The following is a 26,177-nucleotide window of genomic DNA, read 5'->3' as shown; positions in this document are numbered from 1 at the left end:
GGGATTGCTGTTGCTCACTGTTGTTTCAAGCGTTGCTCACCGACTTTGTGTGAACGCTCAGACCAGTGGGAAATTAGAGGGAACATTGGCCCCAACCCAAGGAAGTTACTTATAAGTGTAAGGAAAAGTACAAAACAGTGTCAAACAGGGTCGAATTGACAAATACAGTTTTAAAATATGAAAACGCTGTAGGAGTGTCAGGCAAAGAAGCACTACTAAAGGAATAGTAAATGGTGTAAAAGTGTTCAGTTTAGATTGATAGCCCCTTTTGGGTTTATAAAACAGTAAAGGGACCAAACAGCTCAGGCATGTGGAAGGCCAGAATTTCCTTTTTTTCTCTTTTGTTGCTTTGAAACTAAAACTGCTGTTAAACTACATCAATTAAATTAGATTTTTACGCACACTGTAGATCTAGACTAAGTATTTGCTACATGCCATTTTATTATTTCAATATTATTAGTGGAACTATTGCACTGCTGAATATTATAATATTAAAATTAATTATCTACACATTCAAATCATTATTGTTGTTTAGGTACGTTATATTAACATTTTGGGTATGTCCATTATAACTACAATACACAAACTCGTCAAGGGACTGGAATCTTAAACTAAAACAAAAATTTTGAAATGGTTCAACTTCAATAGAAAATAAATGACGTTATGGCTTTTGCACCTTCTTTTAAGTCCATAATCCACATGGTGTCCAATGAATCAATAAGGGTCAAACCCAGACCAAACCACTCGCTGAAAGACTTTGAGATGGGCTTGAGTTCATCATGGCCCCAGGCGTATTCCTTGTAGCCTTTCCATGCATGCCTGAAGGCTTCACGCACAGCCTCTAGCCTGTCCACGTTGGCAGATAACACTATCAAACAAAAGGGAAAGAGATAGTAAATACTTAGTTACAGTTTTGTATCATCAATGAGCCATACAGGTGGCTGTGCGCACATTTGTTGGAGGAAGTTAAATCAAAACAAGCCACAGAGACACCAATGTTTACTAAAATGAGCAAGCGGACAAGGCAAACAAACTAACGTGCTGTAAACAGTGCTGCTGTACACACCCCCAACATGATTCAGAAGTTGGCTGAAGAAAACATATTTAATGCAGGGCTTTATTCAAATGCCTGCTGTTTTGAGGGGATGAGACAAGCTTGTTTGTTTAGTGGTTGATAATATTCTGATAAAGGTCAAGCAGGCTTTGAAGGTTTTTTTTGCACTCTGCCGCCATCTCCTGGTTTAAAGTCATGATTGCAGCCTTAGTCCATGATGCCCAGCCTTAAATCATGATTCTCAGCCTTAAATCATGATGCTCATGCAAGTACATCCTTTTCGTAGATCCGCTTGAATACATTCTTCTTTTTTCAGTTTTTTTGGGGTTTGGGTTAGCATTTTAACTTTACAAGTAGTAAAGTCAGATTTATTTCTATAGCCCTTAATCACAAAATGTCTCAAAGGACTCAGAAGGCCAAAATTACGCCATCCTCTGATCTGAAACAAGTCTGTGGGCAATGAAAAATTCGCAAACCTCAGCATGAGGTGCAAGGCCTTTTATTATTTTCACCATTTTTATGCTCCACTGACAAATAGAAAAAAAAATGCAGGGGCAAGTATGGCATCAATCTTAAGCAAACCCCCGCTACTGCACCCAGCCCCCTTTCCTCAAACCTAATGTGTTCTGCCCCGAACTGCCTGATAAAAGTAAAATAAAAGCAGATAGGCGCAATAAAATTGCAGTTACTATAGTAATATATTCCCTACTGCTAGCCAGCTCCAGAGCAGCCCGAAAAGCTGCATACAAACTGATATTACGATTCTTTAAAAGAAGGAAATTATTAATAACTTAGGCCAGTCTCTAAGCAATACTTCTTAAATATCTTTGCCTATTTATTAATGCTACGCCAATTAAGTATGTTTGTCAATCAGCGAGCAGAGCTTTGTTGAATATATTTATTATTTCCAAGTCTGAGATTATAAAAAGTGACTTGCAAAGGTGGTATCATGTTTCCTTATTTAAAAAGAGAGAGAAGTTTGTTGTTTATGATAGATCAATGTACCATAAATTCCGGACTATAAGCCGCTACTTTTTTCCAAAATGTTCAGCCCTGCGGCTTATCCAGTGAAGCGGCCAATTTGTGTAATTTTTCTAGCGGCCGCTTATGATTTAGACCGGTGGAACACGTGCGTCGAGAACTTCATCTTCTTAGTTCATGCAAAAACTGCCTATATGACCAAGGTTCTTTCAGATGGCGAGAAGACGCCTCTTATAGCGACAGCCATAGGGAGGAAGATGAGGACGGTATACCGTCAAGTTAACAATTACGGTATGCTTATTTAACAGATACGCTTGATGCGTTGCGAGCGTATTCATAGTAGCGCGTTGGTACCTTTCAAAGGCACGGTTTGGGATGAAAGTTATATTATTATTATCAAAGCTTTGAAAACTCTCTCGGTGTACCGTTTTTCTTTGTAAATATGTTTAACCATGTATAATATGTATTTGCAACTGTATATTTTTGTAATGTATTTATTTGTATTTATTTGAGACACATGCTGATTTTCACGGGCAAATAAGAAAGAAGGGGCGGAGCAAACGCGGGCTGATGGGAACTGGGGACGGGTAAAGGTAAGTGTTTGTGAACGCGGGAGACAATAGCGGATACATATTTTTCCCACCCTTACCTTTGGAAAAATACACTTTTTTTCCCTTGGATTACTTTCAACGGGTACCCCGACTCTGCAGGTCTGCATCAAATGATAACTAGCTTGCTCTGTTCACTCCAAGTATCGGTCCAGAATTGCAGTACCTCCGGGAGCGGTGCAATTACACTCATAGAATAATAACGCTTTGGCTAGGACCTTGACTCAGTTCCCTAACTGGGAGCAAGCGTCTCAGCCTATTGTCTTTGAGATGTATCATGATTCGACTGATAATAATTAATGGCCAATTGCCCAGGATAATAGAATAATAATCCAATACAAAATCCCCCCCATCAATTGAATAGTTCAATAAAAAAAAAACTCATTATTTAATGTGGACGCATGCGGCTAATTTACCGGTGCGGCTTGTGGATGTACAAAGTCGGTTTTCCTCCCGAATTGCGGTGGGTGCGGCTTATAATAAGGTGCGACTTAAAGTCCGGAATTTACGGTAATTAAAAAAAGGGAAAATCATTAAATGGATATCATTTATAATTGTCCTTTTTATCATTAGTATAAGAATAGTGAACAATGGTTGAAAGGGAGATTAGATAAACAAACAAGTGATAAAAGCTTTAAAAGAGAAAAAAAGATTCGGTGATACAGACGCTGCCCTACTTACGAACGAGATCCGGACGATCGCTCGTAAATTTAATTTGTTCGTAAGTTGCTTCAATGCTTTATTTTGTATGGAATGTATGTTTAAGGTTTACATAAGTATGTCTAAGCCTTGTATTGTTTTGAAACTGAAAAATAAACGTTTAATAAAAGAATATGCTCTATAATGTTACAAAGCAGGCTGAATGCTAACTCATAGTACTGAAAAACAAAGCTACACATTAGGCGTTGACATTCTGTTGTCTGTGAAGCCCTCTGAGACTCCTGGTGATTAAGGGCTATGCAAATAAACACAACTTGACTTGAATATAAAGATGATTTTCCTCCTCCGTGGTAAAAAGTGGACAAAAAAAAACTCCCAACCTTTTTTTTCAACTGAGTCAAGCTTTCTTATTCCACTTTTATTTCAAAAGAAACGACTCGCCTCTTCTTTACACTTTACACCAACCATATTGAATGGATGCACGAGATAATAAACAATGAAAATGTTCTTAGCGCGCTAGTGTTACAGTTTAATGCGTTTACACACGAACTAGGAAGTAGAAGCCGAAATTCTATTCCGGGGTGGATGCTGGGTGACCTCTCACAGTGCCAAGTGACGGAAAAGGCACTACAGCACTGTTCTCTACTGGTAAAAAGCACACAACACAAAATCTAACTTACAGCAATATATTTTTCGACAACCCCCAAAAAATGTTCGTATCTACCGTTTTACGTAAGTCAAGTGGTCGTAAGTAGGGGAGCGTCTGTACGGTCAAATATTTGCCTTTGTTGAATTGGTTGGGGATTCAACCCGGGTGTCCAACATAGCAATGAAAAACGCTACCACAAAACCAACCCTCGCTCTCTTTAGTTTTCACACTAGGAACCACTAAATCTTTAATGGCCAAAAGTAACATGATAAAAGCATGCAAACGCAGAACTTCCAACACCATTCACTCCCTACCAATTCTCACAAAACAACCCTCCAAAAGATTTTGACGAATCAATGCGAATCATGTACGTGTAATTTTGACTTCAAAATGGCAAATTTCCCCAAAAGGCAACAATGTTCTATGCCTGTAATGAGCAGTAAGCTACTGCTGCATATTTCTGTATTGTATCGCATTATGTAAAATAGAGTCTCATCGTAATAAGGTACAGCTGTATTGTGCCCATGTTTGTTAAATGACCTATCGTAAAAAAATCCTCAAGAAGTTTAACACTGACCGGTGGCTGGGACGGTCCGAGCTGGGATAGCTGGTGCAACCTTCTCATTGGCCGAGAGTGAGGGCTCAGTCAATTGCTCTGCTTCAATAATTGCTCCTCTCCAGCTGAAAGACACAGGAAAAGCAGTATAACAAAGTAGGATTATAAAGTAGTTGTAAAGAAGGTACTTCATTCAAAATATTTATACATATGCAGTACCATTCAAAAGTTTGGGGTAGCTTAGAAATGTCCTTAATTTATAAGGAATAACTTTTTTTTCAATGAAGATAACATAAAACCTATCAGAAATACACCCCATGCCGTATTGTTTGACCCTCACAACAACCCCCCCCCCCGCCGAGGACAACAAAGTCAGTTAGTACTTTGTTCCTTTGTTTCTTTGTTTCCTTATCCTGACTGTAAATGTGGGACTGGAGACGTTCAATTTCGTTGTCACAGCATATCCCATGTTGTAACAATGACAATAAAGGCATATTCTATTCTATTCTATTGTTGTGGTAAATTTATTTTTTAGCATTTGTGTTTTTCTACACTATCTACATAGGTGTATAGAGGACCATTGCCAGGAACCAGCTCTCCGGTGTTCTAATGCGACATTGTGTTTGTTAAGTGCATTAGAAGGCTAATGATTGAATAGAATACCCATGTTCAATTATGTCAGCACAACTGAAAACCAATTAGCTGGTTAGAGAAGCTATAGAAATGACCTTCTTTGAGCTAGTCAAACATCTGGAGCATCACATTTTCGGGAGTGATTAAACATTCAGTATAGCCAGAATTAAGAGAACTTTTGCACGAAACTCAAGAGTCTATTATTGTTCTAAGAAATGAAGGCTATTTCATGTGAGAAATGGCTGAGAAACTTAAGATCCTCTACATCGGTGTGTACTACTCTTTTCTTAGAACAACACAAACAGGCTCTAACCAGAGTGGAGAGAAAAGTGGCAAGATGACAAGTACATTAGTCACTTCTTTTGCACGGGATAGACAGCTAGTGGGTAGTCAACAAGCAGTTTGCTTAGAAAGTACCCATAAAATACCATTATCAACATCTACAGTGAAGAGGCAACTCAGAGATGCTGGCCTCTAAGGCAGAGTGGATAAGAAAAATATGTCTAGTCAAGAAAAGGGATTAATATTGACCAGAGAACACAGATATTGGACAACTCAGTTGATGTATAAAAGTGACTTTTTTATGGAAAACACAACATTATCTGGAGGACCCCAAAATTTAGAACGGTAGTGAATACTATATGTTCAATTCAATTTTAAAAAGAACCAATCAGGTTTTTGAGGGCATATGAGATTACCTGACTATCTTTTTTTGTGTTTCTCCGTTTTCCTCCTCATGTTGTACTTGTTTCTCACCGTTCTCCTCCTCTCCTTGTACTTGCTCTTGTCCCACCACAGACAATATGTGTGAGATGTTTCCCTTTTTTTGAAGGCTTGGTGGCCCTCTCTTGTTTAGAAATTTCTTCTGTTGATAAGTGACACAAAATGTCCTTAATTCAGCTTTTAAGCAGGTAAGCCAACCAGGACACACAAAGACACACACGTGACACACGCAGACAGAACTCAAAGGTGACCACGTTTATGCAGATGTGCAATTACGGGGTCTCCCCCAAAATACTCAGTAAGCTTGATGGTCAGGGTCAGGAAACATTGAAAAAAAATGTGATACATTTTGGGGGTATATTCACTATTGGGTAAAAGTGTGTGAAATGCCCAAGTGTCAATACATTTGTAATTTCATATTAAAGGGCCGACTTCATTTTGCCTCAAGCATGGTGTTTTTCAGAACTTTACAGGTTGGAATCTCTAATTCCTTCCTCCCTGTTACATCACGCAGCTTTTTTTCTCCTTTTGTGGGTAGGGTCTTGTTTTTTCTTTTTTTTTTAATTGAATATGCGTTTCCTGCGAGAAAAAACTGAATAGGGGGCAGGCAGTGAAAAGCTTCTGCTTCGGCCTACTCCCTTTAGGCACATGTTTAATTATTATATGCTACTATATAGTACAGTTGGTCATGTGCAAATATTAAGTTGTTTTCTTCGTTAGTTATTGATTGATGTTTTTTTGTGCTGTGCCCTAATCAAAAGCCACAAGCAAACACAGAACTAACAAATAATGTTTCAATGTAGTCACCTTTGAAAAGACTGTACATACACAATGTATTTCTCACATTTATGGGAGGTCTTTGAAAGACCGGGACTTTTTGTCCTTTCAGTTCAGGCACAGAATCGGGGAGAACATCTGGATTCATCATTACATCAGGAAATGCTGACTTTGACATATCATCATTTATTTCCAGCCAGTCATCTTTTTTTGAAAGACCTGAAAGCAAATAAGCACGTTTGACTGAAAAAGAAAATATCATAATGCTGTGAATCCCGCTTTTTGAAATCAAACATTATTAATATCGAACAAACTAAACATTAACCGCGGAGGTCAAATAGAAATGTCACAATCAACAACCTCATAGAAGCAATGCTTCCCATACATAAGAAGATTCTGGCAGGCCGCCAGGGTTTATTTAATTGGTGCCGCCAAAGTCTCATGAACTTGTATCAAAAAAATATATAATCATTTAAGTATATATACATGTATATACATGTATATATACATGTATATATACACAAGTTCATCAAAAGAAATTAAAATTCCCATTATGTAACTGATAGCAAACACCTAGCATAGATTTTGCTTAGGGCAAGAAAATACTCTGGTGGACACAGGACCTAACTGTAACACATAGATTGTTCGTTACAATAACCTCCTGTAAACCATTGAAGAACAATACACATTCTGTCATAGCACCAATCACCAAAACAGTGGTACTGCTATTTAATACTATAATTTACCAAATCACGATATGAGTACAACATTTAATTTGAGATTTAGTCTGTTTACTCGCTTATTCGACACAATTAAATAGTGCAGCATTGGCAACAAAACACCATAGTTATTTTTAGATTAAGAGCAGTTTTTTCTTGCATTATAATCCTCTCTCCCTTACCATGCTTTGTGGGTGTGACTTGTTTGCTGTGTCATTACATTTCAAAACTTATGTATTTGTGTTTCAATAGTTTACAAAGGCACGCTCTAGCTTTATTTTGCTCTAAAAATCCACCATCGATGCATCTGAATTTAAAATGTAAAACATTTTCATTGGGGGAATTATTCCCCCGACCCACCAGGGTATCACAAAATTCTATGGGAAACATTAAGAGGGTAAAACGATTTTAAACAGATTCTTGAGTGTCGTGTTTGCTTTCTGCCTTGATGTAAGCTCTGACCTGTCCTTGGCTTAGATATGCGTGAATATGACAGTAGTCCCAGGACAAGGGTGAGCGCAACAATGAAAAGGATGAGACTTCGCTGGAGTCGAGACAGCTGCTTCCATTTCTGGAAGTAAAGAGAAAAAGTTGAGGGAAAAACAAAAACTGTTATTCCAAAATAGAACAGAACTGCATTATGTCTCTGAGTTCAAAACATTTAACATAAAGCAAAAGCATGTATGATATTGCACTACCGTAAAATTCAAGTAATAATCAACATTTTTTTTCCCCAAGCTTTCAGCCCGTCGGCTTATGCAATGCTGTGGCTATTTATGCCTTATTTCTAACCGCTGCCAGGGGCGCACCGAGCACTCCAGGTAAGAGTCGGACATGTGGAACATGTGTGTGGAGGAAGACACAAGTTTAATGTAACTTCGCGCTTATGCATGGATAAAACGCTCATGACCCGACCCTCATCAGGGAAAATATGTCAATCGAAAGGGGTGGGCTAATTAACACATTGGAAATAATTTTACAAGTCTATTTGTAGATAGATGGCGAAACAAATAGATCGCAAGAAGCAATGTCCAACGAAGCATTAATAATTAAGGCGGATTCCTATTTATCTGTTGGCATTATCATGTGTTATAGGGTAAATATGTTACACGGTTGGATTCTATGGATTGTCCTTGATGTAATGAATCCGTTTTCGCATAGATTCAAAGAAGTTGAAGACGACCAGAAAATGCAATGGTGATATACCTCGGCTTTACAGTTTCCGGGTATCTTGTTTCAAACTGATCGTGATGTTTCTCGGATGAGTATATTTTGAAATGGTCTTAATATTTGGAATCCCAAGAGTTAAAGTGTTTCAATGATAAGTAGCATGACATATTTCAGTTACTGGTGATCGAACAGACAAGTATTTTCTTATCTAAGGTTCGGTAGCCCACCGGCAAGCTGTCGGAGCGTTAAGGGATTAGCGGTATATTAATAGAACTCTTTCTGTGTCTTTCTTTGAAAATATCTCTTGTTTCAATGTGGGCACATGCGGCTTGTAGTCAGGTGCGGCTTATGGTCCCAATTTTACGATATTTTCTTATTGAAGTAGAGGCATTTTGGGGGGGCAAATAAAGTATTTAAAACGGCAAAATTATCCTAAAATTTGCACTGCAAGGTCATTCTATGAAATCTCTCCCTCAAACATATGTATGACTGAGAATGGGACAAGGTTCTAATGTTTGTTTTTTGCAGTTTAGATAAAAGTTCAAGCATTTGCTTTAGTGTTGATCTTAGTTTTTCAGGTATAGCTAAACAATTTAGGCATCTCTTAAAGTGCCCGCGAGAACCACTATATGACACCCAATGTTTTACGGATTAAAAGTTTGGAAAACTCAAAACTGGAATTTCTGTCTGAAAGTGCACTGAGGGCAAAGTTTATTTATTCTGCTGAGAGCAAACATTGCGCCTTAAGGGGTAACCTGCACCCATTGGTTTACTTTTTCAACCATAGTTACACTACAAATACACTGAAAACTGATCATTTGACTTGTATGTCAAACTGAAAGTAATACTCAATATTTGAAACATTGATACAATGTTATACGATTAGTCTAGTGCAGTGTTGGGACTAACACGTTACAATGGAATGCAAACTTGGAACGCAATTAATTTTCTTGGTAAGGAATACGGATATGCGATATGAAGAAAGTTGCGTAACTACTGTTGTTACAACATAGTGTTACTGCAATATTCCGCCACTTATTTAATGCAGAGCTTGAAATACAGTGTCCTCTGATCACTTTATATTCCTGCATCGGTCACGTTGTCACGGACAACCATCAATCTGCTAATAACATTTACGTGGGTTTTTATTTAGATACGAAGTACAACTGCATAAAGTTATGATGGCATCATTTCAAGCAAAGAGTACAGAGTAAGCACATTACATATCGGTGCAAGATGACTACGCACCCTCCAGTATGACTGTTTGCGGTGTTTGCCATTGTTGTAAATGTTCCAGTTTGGCTCAGTGAGCGTGAGAGAGATGAAGTCCTTCCTGGATGGCGGATACATCATGTCATTGGTGAAGGCAAGATGGTGGTCATCGACACTGCACGCAGAAGCCAGAATGAAATGTAGTCAGACTAAGAAAACAAACGTATCATCTTCTAAATAAAGATTGGCCGTGAAAATTAATGCCAATAGTCAAACAAAATCTCATTCATTTGTAAAGCACTTTTCAGGAAATTACTTGATACTCACAAGTGCTGCATAAAAACATTAAGTGTACAATGAGACAATAATACCCTTTTCTTTATCCACCCAACAACCTAAAACATCTGATAACATCCCAAAAAAGGAGGATATTCTAATTAAAAGGTACTGGGTCTAAAATTTAACTTTGTCCTTCCATACTTAGTAAGACATGTTGATCAGTGAAGTAGGAATAAAACCAGTTCAAAACAGAACAAGAGATGGCCACTAGGTTTCTGAGTCTATTTAATACAATGTGGTGCTCTACTGTTTTAAAAAAAGGAACTGAAATCCAGTAATATCATTTATAATCTTTTAAGGGCAGTCTCTGTACTGTGGTTGTTCTTAAAACAAGAGTTAAATTCCTCTAAAATACTGTTTTCTTCTAAATACGAATACAGCTGAATAAAAAATGTTGTCTAAAACCTTGCTTAAAAACGGTAAATTGGACAATTTAAGGTACCGTATTTTCCGCACTATAAGGCGCACCTAAAAGTCTAAATTTTTTTCAAAAGCTGACCATGCGCCTTATAACACAGTGCGCCTTATATATGGCTCAATATTAAATTCGCAAGGTCTCGCAACTATGAGAAACAGCCGCCGACTCCATTTTTCGCGCTGTGCATACTGGGAAATATTAAACAACGATTCTCTTTCATACGTGCGGGGAGACAGCGCCGGGCGACATACGCCACCATCTGTCAGTGGATCGTAAATGCATGGGCTGATATATCAGTCTCAACTGTGGTCCGAGCTTTCAAGAAGACGGGAATTGTCCCCGAACAGCCAGACAACATCAGCGACACTGACTCAATTAATGACGACCTTGATGAAACGGAGCCGGACGTGTTGGATGGCCCATTCACTGAGATGGTCAATTCGAACACTGCAGAAGAAGAATGAGGGATTCGTCGATGAGGAGCTTATAGAGTGATATTTGTTTTTCTTTTGTGTGTTTACGTTTTACATTTTACAGTTATTATGTTATTGCTTTATTGTTATTGCTTTATTGTTATTGTTTTGCACTTGTTGTTTTTGCACATTACGAGTGTCACTTTATTGCGATTGCACTAACGTTTTATTTAAAATAACAGGTTTTTTTTTTGCGTGTTGACTAAATGGAGGAAAATTAAAATGATATGCCTTGATGTTGTTCAGAGATGTTAAAAATGTGTCACGAAAATGCTTTACCTCAGAGAAAATAATAAAACGGCTGTTTATTTATTTTGGGAGTGAATGGAGTTGTGGAAAGCTTGTTTGTTAACAATAAAGTTTGACCATTTTGAATGTTTTGTTGACATTCCCTTTAGCGTGGCAACCTCTAGAGGTTGCATAACGTAACTACATTCTCTACTGTAGTCAAGTCAAATCACATTTATTTACCGTAAATAGCCCTTAATCACAAAAATGTCTCGAAGGACTGCACAGGATTACAATTACAAAATTGCACAATTACCTGATCTTAAACCAGCATGCACTTATAGCGCCTTATAATGGGGTGCGTCTTATGTATGGCAAAAGTTTTAAAATATATCATTCATTGAAGGTGCGCCTTATAACACGGTGCGCCATATAGTGCGGAAAATACGGTTATTATTTAAAATGGTTGAATCTAAAGTGCTCTTCTTCAGGTGGGGCCACACCACCGTCATTTTAAAGGCGGCAGGGAAAACGCCCGTCTAAAGAGAGCAATTACAATCTGTTTCTCAAAGAACACAAAAAGTGTCTTAATAAGAAATGTCAGAATTATGGCAGGTTATTGGGTTGACAGGCTAAAAAGCTGCACCGGTTTTAGTAATTTTACTTTTGAAGTGGTCTGCAAAGTCTTCAAAAAGAGTATTTGTCGACTTCATTCAGGGCTTTTTCAAATCAAATAGCTAAAAAGTCAAAGATGGAAAAAAGGATTTTTGTCTGTTATAATATTTGAAAAGTATGTTGTCCTTGCCTGTACGAGAGTTAAATTTGTAGGCTTTCAGTTGTTGAAGGAATGTCTCCTAGTGTACTGGATTGTAATTCTTTCTGAACCTTCTCACAGCAATTCTGCAATGTCTTTTGAGGTTTTTGACTTTATTGCTTCTCCACACAGGTTTGGATTTTCTAGTTTTTGATTTGGCAACCAGACGAGTTAATCGGTTGAGTTTTGAATTTAGATTTCTTTTAAAATTATCAACAGTAAAATCACGAGGTGTAAGTTAAACATAAGCAGGAGTTATATTTTAAAACTTGATATAATTTGCAGCCACTTCTGATGTTAGATACAGTATCATTACATCGTTGTTTCACTGAGGCCCCCTGTTGATTAAAAGTATTTATGTTAAAAAACACACAGCAAGGATAGGACACAGCTAGGTTGACAGCAGAGGACACGTTTACGTTAAAGCCATATGTAACTAAGAGATGAAGGCTGTATCCTGTATTGTGAGTTGGCTGTGTGACATACTGTTTAAAACGTATGTAGATTAAAACAGTTATAAAAAAATCTCCGAACAGTGTGTCAAAGGTGTTGTCATCATGCAATGATAAAAATGTTTATTTTTTTCCCAAACTCAACAACAGAGTTATAGATTAATTTTTTAATGTTGCAAGCAAAACCATACATATAGACGGGGCTATCTCTGTGTGCCCTGCGACTGGCGGGCAAACAGTTCAGGGTGTCCCCTGCCCACAGCCCGAAGATAGCTGAGATGGGCTCCAGCACCCCCGCGACCCTACAGAGGATAAGCGGTGCAGATAATGGATGGATGGATAGACGGGACTATACCTAGAGGACATGGCAACACCTGGGAAGCTAACATGCAGTCTGAGGGCTTTCTGCAAGAGTCTAATAGAAAGTAAACTATGGTAAGTGGCCACATAAATTGACATGGCAAGCTGTTGCAACACTGGGGCCTTGAACTTCACTTTTACCATCATATAAACATGCATATTTTTAAATACTCATAGCTCTAAATTTTATAAAACATTAGGCTGAAGTAGAGGGAGGTGACATGATTGTCAGCCTTCTTGCTGCTACAGTTATGCCCCAAAGGCCTTTTGAAAGGCTTGGCAAAAAAAGTACCGTAAATTCCGGACTATAAGCCGCTACTTTTCCCCCAAATTTTTAACCCTGCGGCTTATAGCCTAGATGGTAGTGTGCCCGCTTTGAGACTGGGAGGTCGCTGGTTCGCGCCTCGACCGAGACATACCTAATTGGTATAATGGCGGCGCCCTCTGGCTGCGCCTGCATCGACTCGCTACAACGGGTCAGGTGTATCGACATTTCGTTCTGTGTACATTGTTACAAAGAATGACAATACAAAGGAAATTATTATTATTATTATTACTATTATTCAGAGATGAATTTATGTAATCTTTTTAACGGCCGCCAGCGGCGCTCGAGTATGAGAGGTAAGATTTAGCCCGGTAGAATATAAGCGCAGAGGAAGATCACAACTTGTGAGCCTAAACATACCCTCATCGTGCGGATTGTACTAAATAAAGCTCATGACGCAGCTTCCATGTTACAATCAAACGGGCATAATGCTGGGGTGAATTGGAGTAAGGGAGCGAGGAACAACGTCGTCATAATAAAAATCTTTCCGACATTGAGAAAGACAACTTAGATGTCATTTCCAAGGAGGAAGAAGCGGATGATCTGCCGTGACTCTAACATTTACGGCATTTAATTCCTTAACAGGCTAATATGCAGGTGTGCGAGCGTCTTGTTAGTAGCGTGAGGCTACCTCCCAAAGGCACGGTTTTGGATAAAAGTTATATTATTATTAAAGCTTTGAAAACTCTCTCGATGTACCGTCTTTCTTTGTAAATATGTGTTATATGTATTTGCAACTGTATATTTTTGTAATGTATTTATTTGAGACACTTATTTTGCACGAGCAAATAAAAAAGAGGGGCGGAGCAAACGCGGGCTGACGGGAAAGTGGAGACCGGTAAAGAGTTTTTGTGGACAAGGCGGACAATAATGGATATATATTTTTCCCACCCTTACCTTTGGAAATATACACTTTTTTCCTTGGATTACTATCAACAGGCACCCAGAATCTGCAGGTCTGCAACAAATTTTAAGTACCTATATCATTTTACGTTTATTTTGGCGGCTGTGATATTTAGACTGTGTGCTTCAATGAAGGACATTTGGTTTCAATCGCGGAACTTGAAGTTTGGCTTGGATTAATTTTGTGTTTATATGATGTGGGTGCATGCGGCTTATTTACAGGTGCGGCTTGGGTATGGACAAAATCGGTTTTCCCCTTAAAATGTGATGGGTGCGGCTTATAATCAGGTGCGCTCTATGGTCCGTAATTTACGGTAAAATTGTAGGTTTTGGTCACTTCGACTCCCCGTATTTTGTATTCTTCCTTGTGCGCTTTTTAGCACTCGATTTTTGGTTTCACTCCACAATACAGTGAAAACTAGTGGTCAAATATTACAAGGTGTCCCTTTAATAGTCTTGACATTTTTCATCAATTCAAAATGATAATTGTGCATTAGAGGACAATGAAATCATGCAGACATTTTTTTGCATTTGACAATCATTAGAATGGAGAAAATCTTAATTAACAAAATAAGGTGATTTAATTAGAAAATGTCCTAATGATGCAAACAGTTTGTGGCTTTTTTGGGAGAACAGCACAGCAATAGAGGCCATTTTTGAGTGTTTGTAGTACCAATTTTCATCTAACAAAGAAATTAAAAACAAAAACATTTTGGATGTGTCAAGATTTAAAACTTGATTTAGTTCTAATTTTTTTGCCTCTACTCAAACCCCCATTGTAATGAAAAAGTAATCATAATTTTGAAGTTCATTCTTGTGCTTCTTCCCACTCTGACAGAACAGTGTGATCTATATCCTCAAATAAAACGCCAGATGGCTGACTCAATGCCATTTCTTGGATTACGTTGAAAATCCTTAACTGAGCCCAAGACACATTTATTTAAGTGACATATGCTACGTTCATGAGCAATAAAGCATGGTAAAATATCTTAAGCATTTAAGTTCTTCACTAGACTTTTTTTTTTTACATTCCATAGGCATAGTAGCACAATTTGGTCATTGTTCCTGTTCCTCAAGAGTCTCAAATTCATTCCCCTCATGATGATGAGACTTTGAAGCCCTTGTCTTAACATGATACAGGGATGTGATTTGACCAAAGTAAAATTATCTGAGGTCCAGGGCAGTGCCCTGGTGGGGGGGACAAGTGGGGCGAAGCCCCCCGGAGCTCATGGGTTTTACGTTTTTTTAAGTACTTTCAATGCACTCGGATGACAAAGAAATAGACAAAACAACAGCATCAATTTTCAATGTATTTTGAACTATCCCATATAAAATTACAGTTTAAGTCAACTCAAAATCAGTCACATTAAAAAACATTGGACTGCCTTTGCTTTTAAAAACTATCACTGAGAATATCATCATATCTAACTCATGTGATTACTAAGTTAACACATAAATCATGTTGAAGAGTTCAAATTTCATGAAGAAATAATTGTATCATGACCAAATGAAAAGTAACTCATATTAGAACATACCACAAATGTCTTTGTTATAGCAGAAGATGTTATCTATAAATGAAAGTGCAATAAGTATAGGCCCTACAGTAAAGTGTTGGTGTAATGTACACATGAAAATCTATTATTGTAATTGTTAAATATTTATGGCCATTTTTATTACGTTATAATATTTTCGAAAAAAAGGGGAAAACTGTCAAATAAATTTGAAAAGTTTACCACCTACCTCAAAATTCACGACTCTATCAGCAACTGGTACAGGTTTTTGGGGTGGATCACGTCTCTCTATTACCGCTTCCGTTTGTGGTGTCAATAAGGGATGGAGGCCTTAAAGTTTTGGAGTTTTCGTTTGGGCACCGAAACTACCAGCGATGGAATAATTTGTTGTTCTTGACTGGAGTTCTTTCACGTGTTTTTTGCTCTTTGCGTGACTTTCAAGAGCTTTGAAACCTCTCCCACCATAGACAATGGTATCATGGCATCAAATGCAAAGCGCTTTTCCCGGCACGATCGATCTTCCGAATAAAGTCACTGAACAAATTCGTCACTTTCTTTCCAACATTTGTAGATAATTCCTTCTCCAACCAGTCCGATCGAAACTTGTTTTTTACGATCTTATCAATTTCTTTACCTCGCGGAGCATCTTTGCGTTCGATCTCGGACATCTTTCTTTAAACACTCGGCAAAAACGTGTGAGAAATGAACAATGGCATACTCCTACGCCTTTATAACAAGCGCGTTTATTGGTCAACACGGAGACTTCAACCAATCGCAAGTACGTTTCATTTTAGTTACGGAAACACTAAAATGGAATGCTGTAGAGACGAAATCGTTTTTTTTACCAATTAAAAAATCGGAAATCTTAAAATTTTATTTTTGGAGATAAAAAAAGCGGAATTCCGCGAATTAGCGGAAAAATCACATCCCTGATGATAGTTAAAGGGACAGTGTGTATTATTTAACCACAAGGTGTCACCGTATTGTGTCGTGCAGATAAAAACAGGTGCCACAAAAGGAAAAACAACTACAGAGACTAAGTCACCAAAATCACAATTTTAATTCTAAATTTCCCTTAGTTTTTCGCCAACTTTTGGGCTAAAAAAAACATTAATAATAACAATAACGATAATATTCATTGGGCAGCACGGCGGAACAGTGGTTAGCGTGTGTGCGGCACAGTTCTGAGGTCATGATATCGAACCTTCCTCTGTGGAATTTGCATGTTCTCCCCGTGCTTGCGTGGGTTTCCTGCGGGCACTCCGGTTCCCTCTCACATTCCAAAAACATGCATGTCAGGTTATTTTCCCGCTCCAAATGAATGAGCAAGTGAGTTGTCTGTCTCTGCGTGCCCTGCGACTGGCTGGCAACCAGTTCAAGGTGTCACCTGCCCACTGCCCGAAGATAGCTGGGTTGGGCACCAGCATCCCCACGACCCTACTGAGGATAAGCGGTGCAGATAATGGATGGATGGTTGGATAATATTTATTACTGTTATTATAATGATGCATGTGTATATGAAGTTTGGTTTTACATATTATTTGAATCGATAATGTTTTTTTCTTTTAAATTCAAGTTTTTTTTCTGTGAGGTGCTAAATAATACATACACACTGTCCCTTTAAGTGACATATGCCATGTTCATGTACAATAAAGAATGATAATACCCGTGCAATTGTATTGGCAATAACTACACTGAACAGTACGATTGATTTGAGTGTGCATGACATTTTAAAAGGGATGATTCACGTAAGCTGTTCTGTTCCGTAGTTGTTTTGTTTTACTTTATATTCAACACACACAAACACAAAGTAAAATATAGTACTCACCGTTTGTTTGGCACCTCACGGCGACGTTAGTTTTGAAATGCGCTTACCAGGTCCTACTACCAGGCTAACAAGAGGAATATTTATTTTAACACATCTTGTTAAGCGACAACATTAATGTTTGACAAAAGTATATTCCTACATCAGTGACTGGCATGTGAAATACATTAACTTCGGCTTCAGTGATGAATTACATCGAATCTGTCCGCTACAAAGAAACCGGATGTTTTGTGACACGTGACGTCAAATGTTGAATTTCTTCTTCTGTTTAGTATTACTATTAGTTTGCGCCCCCTGCAGGGTTTTCACAAAATGTACCGTACTCCAAAGGCAAGTAAATAAAACAAACTATAAACAAAAACATAATCATAAAGGTTTTAGTCACTTCTATATTAGTCGTTGGAAAGCTTTTATTAGAGATATAATAGTTAAAGTCCGTGGGCGTTACACAAGTCGGTTATAACCTTAGGCAAACATTTGTTTTGGGCATGACGGTGGTTGACATTTTAAATACAATGAAAACATTACAAAACTGTTTAATATCAACGTTCAATCAAAATAGGTCAACGACAAACTTTATTTGAGATGGAGCAATGCGATTACGGTACTCATAACAGGAATGGCACCATCTAGAGGTGGCCATTCACTCCTATACTGCAAAGTTATAAATTAAGAAAAAAGGTCAAATAAAGAATCGAAATGATCATCCATTCATTTTCTCATTTTATCCTCGCTAGGGTTGCAGGGGTTCTGGGGCCCATTTCAGCCGTCTTCGGGCAGTGTAATATCACCTAGAGTGACTCAGTCAAAAATGTAGGTGTCATAACAGTCTGTGGTTTTCAATAATATGTGGTACGTGCAGCCCTTTGAGACTCTTTGTTATTAACGGCTATACAAATAAACATGACTTGACTTGACTTGGGCAGGCAGGGAACACCTTGAACTGGTTGCCAGCCAGTCGCTGGGTACACAGAGACATAAAACACACTCGCCCATTCACACCTAGCGACAATTTGGACCGGTCAATCAACCTGATATGCATGTTTTTGGAATGTTGGAGGACACTGGAGTGCCAAGAGGAAACCAACACAGGCACCGGGAGAAAATACAAACCCCCCACACGAGGAGGTCGCGGTAGTTGGAATCGAACCCTGGACCTCTGTCTAGCCGTCTGTCCGTCCATCTGTCCCTGTGAAAGCCTTTCATTCATCTATGTAAAGGGCCATTCATTCATCTATCTAGACTGGATTTATAAAAGTAAAGGTGTAAATATACATTGTCATAAAACTCAACAAAAAATATTTTCTGTATTTCTACATCCGGTCTTACACAGTTAATAAGAAAAACTGTTGACATTGACATCGTATGGCAAAAAGTATTTCGGTTCTGCACAATAATAAATTTCATCCTCATACAATAGAAAATTTGTTTTACAGCACTCTAATTTCTGCAGGCCCACAGTACAGTATGTGTGGGTTTATTTATGGGTTTATGGTGACCATTACACAATAAATTGATCATTTTCATTTGTTACTTTATTTACTTTTGACAAACATTAATAACATCCCTATTTAATGAATTTCAAGGAAAACAATATTACACTGTTTTGAAGGAACTCTTCAATTCCAATAAAATGAGCACCAAGTAGTAAGGTGGCCATGTAGATTTCCCAATTATATGTTATTCAGTTTTAGGGATTGGGTCAGGAAACCTTTAGAATAAAGATCCCTGACAGGTCACTTTACAAAGTGGTGACCACTGTAATAAAGGCTGAAATTGAAAAGAAAATAAACTTTCACCAAAGTCAATTGCAACAAACAATGATCATACTGGCTGCATTTACTGAGCAAGCAGGGGACACAAATGCGAGTTATCTGGCACAGCACCACACAGACAATGCAATCATTGATTGCAGGTGAATAAAGGTAAGCTTTTCAAAACTATCGACAAACAATAAAACAAAGAGCATTGAGGTTGCATTGAGGTAATAAACATTTTTCAACACGTTCTTACTGAGGTTATTTTAGAGAAACTGCGTACCTCCTGTATCATTTCTCTTTATACTATATGGGCATTTTTATATTTCATTCAAAATACAGCGTGGTGTGGAAGCAAAAGTGGTTCAGTGCCCATGTGTACATAATCCATGTATCCTACCTGAGACATATTGAAATGAGTACCGTGTTTTCACAACTATAAGGCTAGCCTAAAAATCCAAAATTGGTCAGAAATTTGAACGTGCGCCTTGTTATCCGGTGGGCCTTATATGCTGATGAAACAGGAAATATTTTGTAATATTCGCTACATAGCAATGAAAAGAGCACTAGATTCTTACCACCAGGCAGCCATTGACATGGATGGTTGTTAACAGTTGCATAACATTGGATGCTACAGGAACGAAACCCGGATCACGCGAGGAGAGTGCCAGATCCTATTCACCAGACAGATGAAAAGGCATGAGGTCCTTTCTCATTTTCACACTATTTTTAGTCATGGTGCCAGATGGAGGGAATGAGAAAAACAAAGTGATTAAATATTGATGTACAATTTTGTTTCACTTTTTCTCATCATGTTTGGTCTGTAAGTTGGCCAGACCCCTTAACCACTAGGGTCCTAGGGGCACCATTTCCTGTGGTGTGTCTTGAGCAAGTACAGTCTGGTGGCGGCCGTTTGGTACCATGACTAAAAATAGTTCAATGATGGGATAAAACCCCTCTTCATGTGTCGCGTGTATCCCTACTGGTCTACTGGATAAGATCCGGCGCGCTCCCTGTCGCGACCATGGTTCGATTCGCGTTGCAACCAATGTTATTTGATTGTAATCAATGATATATAACAACTGAACAATCAATGCAAAAGTACTTTTTATTCTTTGTGCAACCCTAGCTCCCATTGTTACTTTAATTCCATGAGCCTTGTAGTCTAAAGAGCCTTATATATATGAAAGAAATATCACAAATAACTATTTCTGGGGGTGCGCCTTGTAACCAGGGGCTCAATATAGTGCGGAAAAGACGGTACACATGAAACAATTTCTTTATGCCTAAAAATAGACAGCACCAATATTGCTATAAAAATATTTGGATGGATTGAATACAGGTGGAACTCATAAATAACTGGTTTAAATGCCTTGAAACGTGACATGAGAGTTAAAGCTTACAGTCAAGAGCCCACCAGTGACTATTTTGTAATGAATGCTGAGGTTGATATTATTTACAAAAGAAGCTTTAATAAGAGCCCTATTTACATCTTGGAAGTATCTGTAAACAATATACAGTGGTACCTCTTCATATGAGAACCTCTACACACGAGAATTTTGATTTACAAGTTTTGCTATGAAATATTTTGCTTCCTATACTAAGGTAAATTTAGTTCACGAGCAGTACCAGAGGCAACCACTAGAGACCGCTCGAGACACTACCATCAGCTCTGTGATTTTGTGCACCTGGTTATACCTCAAGAGTACCTGTACTCTTTAAGCAAATTTTATAGCATATCCTTTTTTCGACTTTTGGTAACCTTAGCCATGAGTTCCAGAAATGAAAATGGTATGGTGTCAGAGAAAAAAAGGAGAATGAGGACAATTGAAACGAAGCAAGGAAAACCAGATAAACAGTGAGTTACCATGCAAAGGAGTACAATCAGGAAGCAGCGAGTGCCGATCACAAAGACCCGGAAGAATTTATGCAGAGAAGCTGGCGACTACAGAGGAGATTAGAGAAAAGACAAACCGCACCACGGAAACAGATTGTTATGGCGACTCTCTCATAATAAACCTACATTTTATTTCATTAATATCATCTTTATCTTATTACTGTATCTTTTTCGTGTGTTTATTCACCATTTTAACGCATTTTTAGTGATCAGAAAGAGTTTTATCGGTAGTTCATTTTGATCCTTTTGGTATTTTGGGAATGGGCCAATTAGTTTTGAAGTGTTTCCTATCGAGAAAATGTGCTTGTTACGAGAGGAATTCGAGCTACAAGCACGATCCTCGATCAAATTAGGCTCTTATGTAGAGGTTCCACAGTACTTTTCAGTGGGATTGAGCACCGAACAATCATTAAACCTTGTGGAAAATCCCATAGGAAAACAAAAACATTAACTTCTTCAGAAGTTAGAAAGTGAAAGTTGTGTAGATTTTGCATCCAGTTCCTGAAAGCCTTTTGAGTGTTTTAACTAAAACAAACGGGTCCAACACTGATGGCGAACTGATGTGAAAAGTCTGTACCACCCCTTAGTGCCACATCTCTCACAGGGAGAAGATAGAGTTCCTCAAATTCAAACACCGACTCTCTGGGTCCAGACACCACCTCCTCTTCAGGCTGTAAAAACAAAATTTCAATGCAGTTTCATCAAAATAAAAGCAGTAGCAGACCACCAGGCCAAACCTAGTAAAAGATCTAATCGACTTAACAACCTTTTACTCATGAAGTAATATGACGACAGGAACTTTGGTGAAAGCAAAGACAAAATAATAAAATAAAAATGTTATGGATATTTGTTTGTTGTTTGTTGGGGAAAAATGTCCTTAGTCCCCAGGAATATTAGCTCAAAGGAAGGTCAGTTTCATAGCTTCTCCAACCAACTAAACAGTTTTCAGCTTAGCTAAAATCATTGCAGATGGGCTTTCATATCATCCACTAGCCTTCTAAGGCAATTAGCAAACACATAGTTTAATTAGAACACTGGAGTACCGGTTGCTGGAAATGGGCCTGTATACACCTATGTAGATATTACATTAAGAGCTGCAATAGTCATTTGCCACGCTTGCAATGTATGTTGTGTATTTCTGATTACCGTAAAATTTGGACTATAAGACGCGACTTTTTCCCCAAGCTTTCAACCCTGCAGCATATGCAGTGATCAGGGTCGGGTAGGGTTACTTTGACTTGATTACTTTCAATTACTTTTGGATTACTCCAATACCAAATATGCTAATAAAAGACAAAATAGACTAAATATGAATAAAATTATGACTCACAACACGTGGTAAGCTTTCTCTCCTGGCTTTGATCTCTTTGAGCTCCGGCAAAACTAACATAAAATGCGACAGAAACAAAATGAAAATAAATCCAAACAGCTTGCCAACATTATTTTTGCTGTTCCATGTATTCCGTTACTCCCCAAGCCTGCACAAAATTTAGTAATTTTATTCATATTTAGTTTCTTTGTCTTTTATTAGCATATTTTGTATTGGAGTAATCCAAAAGTAAATGAAAGTAATCCAGTTAAAGTAACCCTACCCAACCCTGACAATGACGCGGCTAATTAATGCATCTTTTTTCTAACAGCCGCCAGGGGCGCTCGAGCAGTAAAGGTAAGAGTGAGACAGGTGGAATATATGTATCGAGGATTAAGGTAACATTGCATGACTAAAACTGTCATGAACGGACCCTCATCATGGAAAGGGTGTCAATCAAAAAGGAGGGCTAACTACCTTATAAGGAATCATTTTATGAGTTTGTTTATTTGTAGACCGAATAATGTGGCGAAACAAACAGATTACAACCCCTAGCATATGTATGGAATCACCAGTGTTGAGCAAGCCCTCACTCAGACATTTTATTCTCTAGAAAAAACTCAGATCACAAATGTGAAACAATCGTGAGGTCATTCCAAAGTGCAACATACTGGAATTCAGAAACACTAAAAGAAATAAAAAAAAACATTGCAATGGAAGAGCAAGTGCACTATGTACCATGGAATAAGTGTATTTTGAGTAGAAAATAAGGACACACCCAGTCAATTTCCTTTCCTTAATTGGGCACCTGGCTTAGATTAAGTCTGCTCGTTAGTCAGCCATTAAAAACAGTGCAGTTATAACACCTTGGAGGGATCCTCGACTAGGTGGATTGGCAAGAATCATGGCTCCAACAAGAAAGATGTCTCTTTAAACGAAAGACGGGATCGTCAAAATTCTTGTAGAAGGTAACTCTACTCATAGGGTTGCCAACAATGTGGGCTGTTCACAGTCAGCTGTATCGAAGATTTGGACCAAGTTCAAAAAGCATTGGAAGTACTTAGTAAAGTCAAGCGTACTGAAAGGCCAAGGAAGACATGTAGACATCAAGGCAACTAAAGGCCATATGTCTTAAAAACAGAATACGCATAGCAAGACAAATGAAGAGGAAATGGGAGGAAGTTGGAGCCAATGTATGTGACAGAACTGTGCAAAATCGCCCACAGGAAATGGGATTTTCATATCAGAAAGCAAAAAAGGAAACCTTCGTTGACGCTTAAACACAAAATAACAAGACTGCAATGGGCTAAAAAGAGGCAACACGGACTGTGCATGACTGGATGAAGGTTATGAAGGTGATGATGCTGGAACTTTTGTTTGGTGCCGCTCCGGTGATATTTACAAAAAGGACTGCCTGAAGAAAACTTCAAAATTCCCACAGTCCTTAAAGATATGGGGCTGCATGTCAGGCAAAGGCACTGGCGAGATGGCTGTGGTCAAATCTGCAATAAATGCACACGTTTACATTGACGTTTTGAACAGCTTTCTTATTCCTTCAATTGAAAAAATGTTTGGAGATAATGAACTCATTTTCCAAGATTACATTGCATCATGCCGAAAACTTGGGGAAAGGCTCATCAGGTCAATGGCATGGCCTGCAAATAACCCAGATTTCAACCCAATTGAAAACCTGTGGTGGAAATCAAAAAAAATGTCCACAGCAAGGCTCCAAACTGCAAAGATTATCTGGCAACTGCAATCAAAGAGAGTTGGCACCAGATAGATGAAGAATACTACTGTTTGCCACTCATCAAGTCCATGCCTCAGACTGCAAGCTGTCATAAAAGCCAAAAGAGGTGACACTAAATATTAGTGATATGTTTTGATTGTTATTTCTTTGACGGTTTTTCATTATTCAATACTTTTTTTCTCACAGTTGAGTGATTCCATATTTATTTATTTGCAGTTGCTCTATAAAAGTAACATTTACTGACCTTTGCAAGGTTTGTTTTAATTGATTTTAGTGTGTCTGAGCGCCAATATGTTGCACTTTGGAATGATATTACAATTTTTCCATGTTTGTAATCTGAGTTTTTTTTTTTTTTTTACAAAATAAAATGTCTGCGTGAGGGCTTGCCCAAGACTAGTGATTCCATACTTTTTGCTAGGGGTTGTACAATAAGCAATGTCCAACAGAAATATTTAAGGTGAAGTCCTATGTCTGTATTATTGTGCGTTTTGGAAAAAATATTTTACATGGATGGATTCTATGGATTGTCCTTGATGTAACGAAGCCGATGGACGTAATGGTGAGTTCCGCCGGCTTTACTATTTTTCAGGTATCTTGTTTCAGACGTGATGTTTCTTTGATGAATATATTTTAAAATGGTCCTTATATCTTGAATCCCAAGAGTTTAAAATTTCCAATGTTATGTGACATGACATATTTTAGTGACCGGTGACATTGTATAGACTTGTATTTGTTTATCAAAAGGAACGTTAAGGGGTCAAGGTACTGTATATGATTGGAACACTTTCTGTGTACTGTCTTTCCTTGTTAATATCTCATGTTTCAATGTGGGCACGTCCAGCTTATAGTCAGGTGCGGCATATGAATGTAAAAAAGTTTTTTTCCTTTAAAAGTATACTGAGTCCAGCTAATAATCAGGTGCACGCTATAGTCCGAAATGTGCAATAGTTTATAGTTATATTACTTGAAAAACAAAAAACAAAGACAATTCTAAATGACCCTAAACTTGTGGACCGAAGTGTATATGTTTTACTTATGCCACATAATACAAATAAAGTTTTGTCATTTAAACAGGAAAGCAAAAACAAGAGTTGCAGTGTTGCAATTACAACATATTTTAGGAATATTACAAAACATTCAGATCTACGCACCACACAATTTTGAATTGCTCCAAGGAAACTTTGCTTTCTTGTGTCAGTTAGAAACTTGATGTCCATTTCTGATGGGCCCAGTTGGTGCCCAGGATGGCAGGAATAGGTCATTTTCTGCATGGCTGTGCTGCTGTGCAACCTCAGGAAACGCATCTGAACCAAGTTGGCACCTGGATAAGTAAACTGAAAAAAAAAGCTAAAATTGGATATTGCAAAACCTTTTGAAACATTATGTCTTAAGTAAAAAAAGATAATGCATACTTATAATATAAAAATTGTCTTAGCTTGGAGGTGATGGATGATTTAGCTAATATTAGGTATTTGCTCTCATTAAGGGTTAATAAAATTGGTAGATAATATTTCTAAAAATAAGAAAATTAATTTTCTGCTAGATAATTTTGCTCATCTAATTTTAGATTTTATATATATATATATATATATATATATATATATATATACACAGTGGAACCTCGGTTTTCGAAAGCCTCTCAGTTCGAACAAATCGGAGTCCGACCCAAAATTTCGAGAAATTCTTGCTTCGCTGTTCAGTCAAAAAATTGGAGTTCGAACGCCGGTAATGCGTGAGTGCGTACGCTAGGGTGCGATGCTGAGCGGCGTACGGGTGTAGATCGCTCTTTTCGTGACCAACTGTTATCGCGTGCGGACGTGCTTCGTTTTGCTTTCGCTTTTAATATAGGTGTACAAAGTGTTTTAGCCCCTAATTATGCCTCTGAAGAAAGTCAGTGCAAGCAGCAAAATTGCTACAGGTGAAAAAAGAAAAGTAGTGCGTACAACTGTTGCATTTAAGAAAGAAATAATAGCAAAATATGAAGGAGGTGTGCGAGTGTCTGATCTTGCTAGGGAATACCCCACTGTCCACCTGCGCCTTCTGCTGACCACCACAAAGGTAAGAAATCCTATTC

At 38.1% G+C, this 26,177-nt stretch overlaps 2 protein-coding genes across 2 annotated transcripts in view; both read right to left on the bottom strand.

Moving 5' to 3' along the window:
* man1b1a (mannosidase, alpha, class 1B, member 1a) overlaps window positions 1-17,635 on the bottom strand; it is a 37,059-nt gene extending 19,424 nt beyond the window's left edge. Inside the window, exons 1-8 of the mRNA XM_088356180.1 lie at window positions 17,533-17,635; window positions 17,394-17,457; window positions 9,779-9,917; window positions 7,823-7,931; window positions 6,709-6,860; window positions 5,840-6,006; window positions 4,530-4,633; window positions 677-868 (exon numbers count right to left, since the gene is read on the bottom strand). Coding sequence (XP_088212306.1) covers window positions 677-868; window positions 4,530-4,633; window positions 5,840-6,006; window positions 6,709-6,860; window positions 7,823-7,931; window positions 9,779-9,883 — 829 coding nt within the window. The 5' untranslated portion in view covers window positions 9,884-9,917; window positions 17,394-17,457; window positions 17,533-17,635. The remainder of the gene's footprint in view (window positions 1-676; window positions 869-4,529; window positions 4,634-5,839; window positions 6,007-6,708; window positions 6,861-7,822; window positions 7,932-9,778; window positions 9,918-17,393; window positions 17,458-17,532) is intronic.
* Window positions 17,636-18,125: 490 nt separating this feature from the next.
* The window catches only part of LOC148351068 (uncharacterized), a 136,416-nt gene continuing 128,364 nt past the window's right edge, over window positions 18,126-26,177 (bottom strand). Inside the window, exons 67-68 of the mRNA XM_088320028.1 lie at window positions 25,255-25,437; window positions 18,126-21,715 (exon numbers count right to left, since the gene is read on the bottom strand). Coding sequence (XP_088176154.1) covers window positions 21,566-21,715; window positions 25,255-25,437 — 333 coding nt within the window. The 3' untranslated portion in view covers window positions 18,126-21,565. The remainder of the gene's footprint in view (window positions 21,716-25,254; window positions 25,438-26,177) is intronic.

The sequence above is a fragment of the Urocampus carinirostris genome, chromosome 16 (assembly GCF_059441175.1).
Source record: "Urocampus carinirostris isolate Australia breed hairy pipefish chromosome 16, RoL_Ucar_1.0, whole genome shotgun sequence".
NCBI classification, from domain to species: Eukaryota; Metazoa; Chordata; class Actinopteri; order Syngnathiformes; family Syngnathidae; genus Urocampus; species Urocampus carinirostris.
This window is presented reverse-complemented; position numbering and strand designations above follow the sequence as displayed.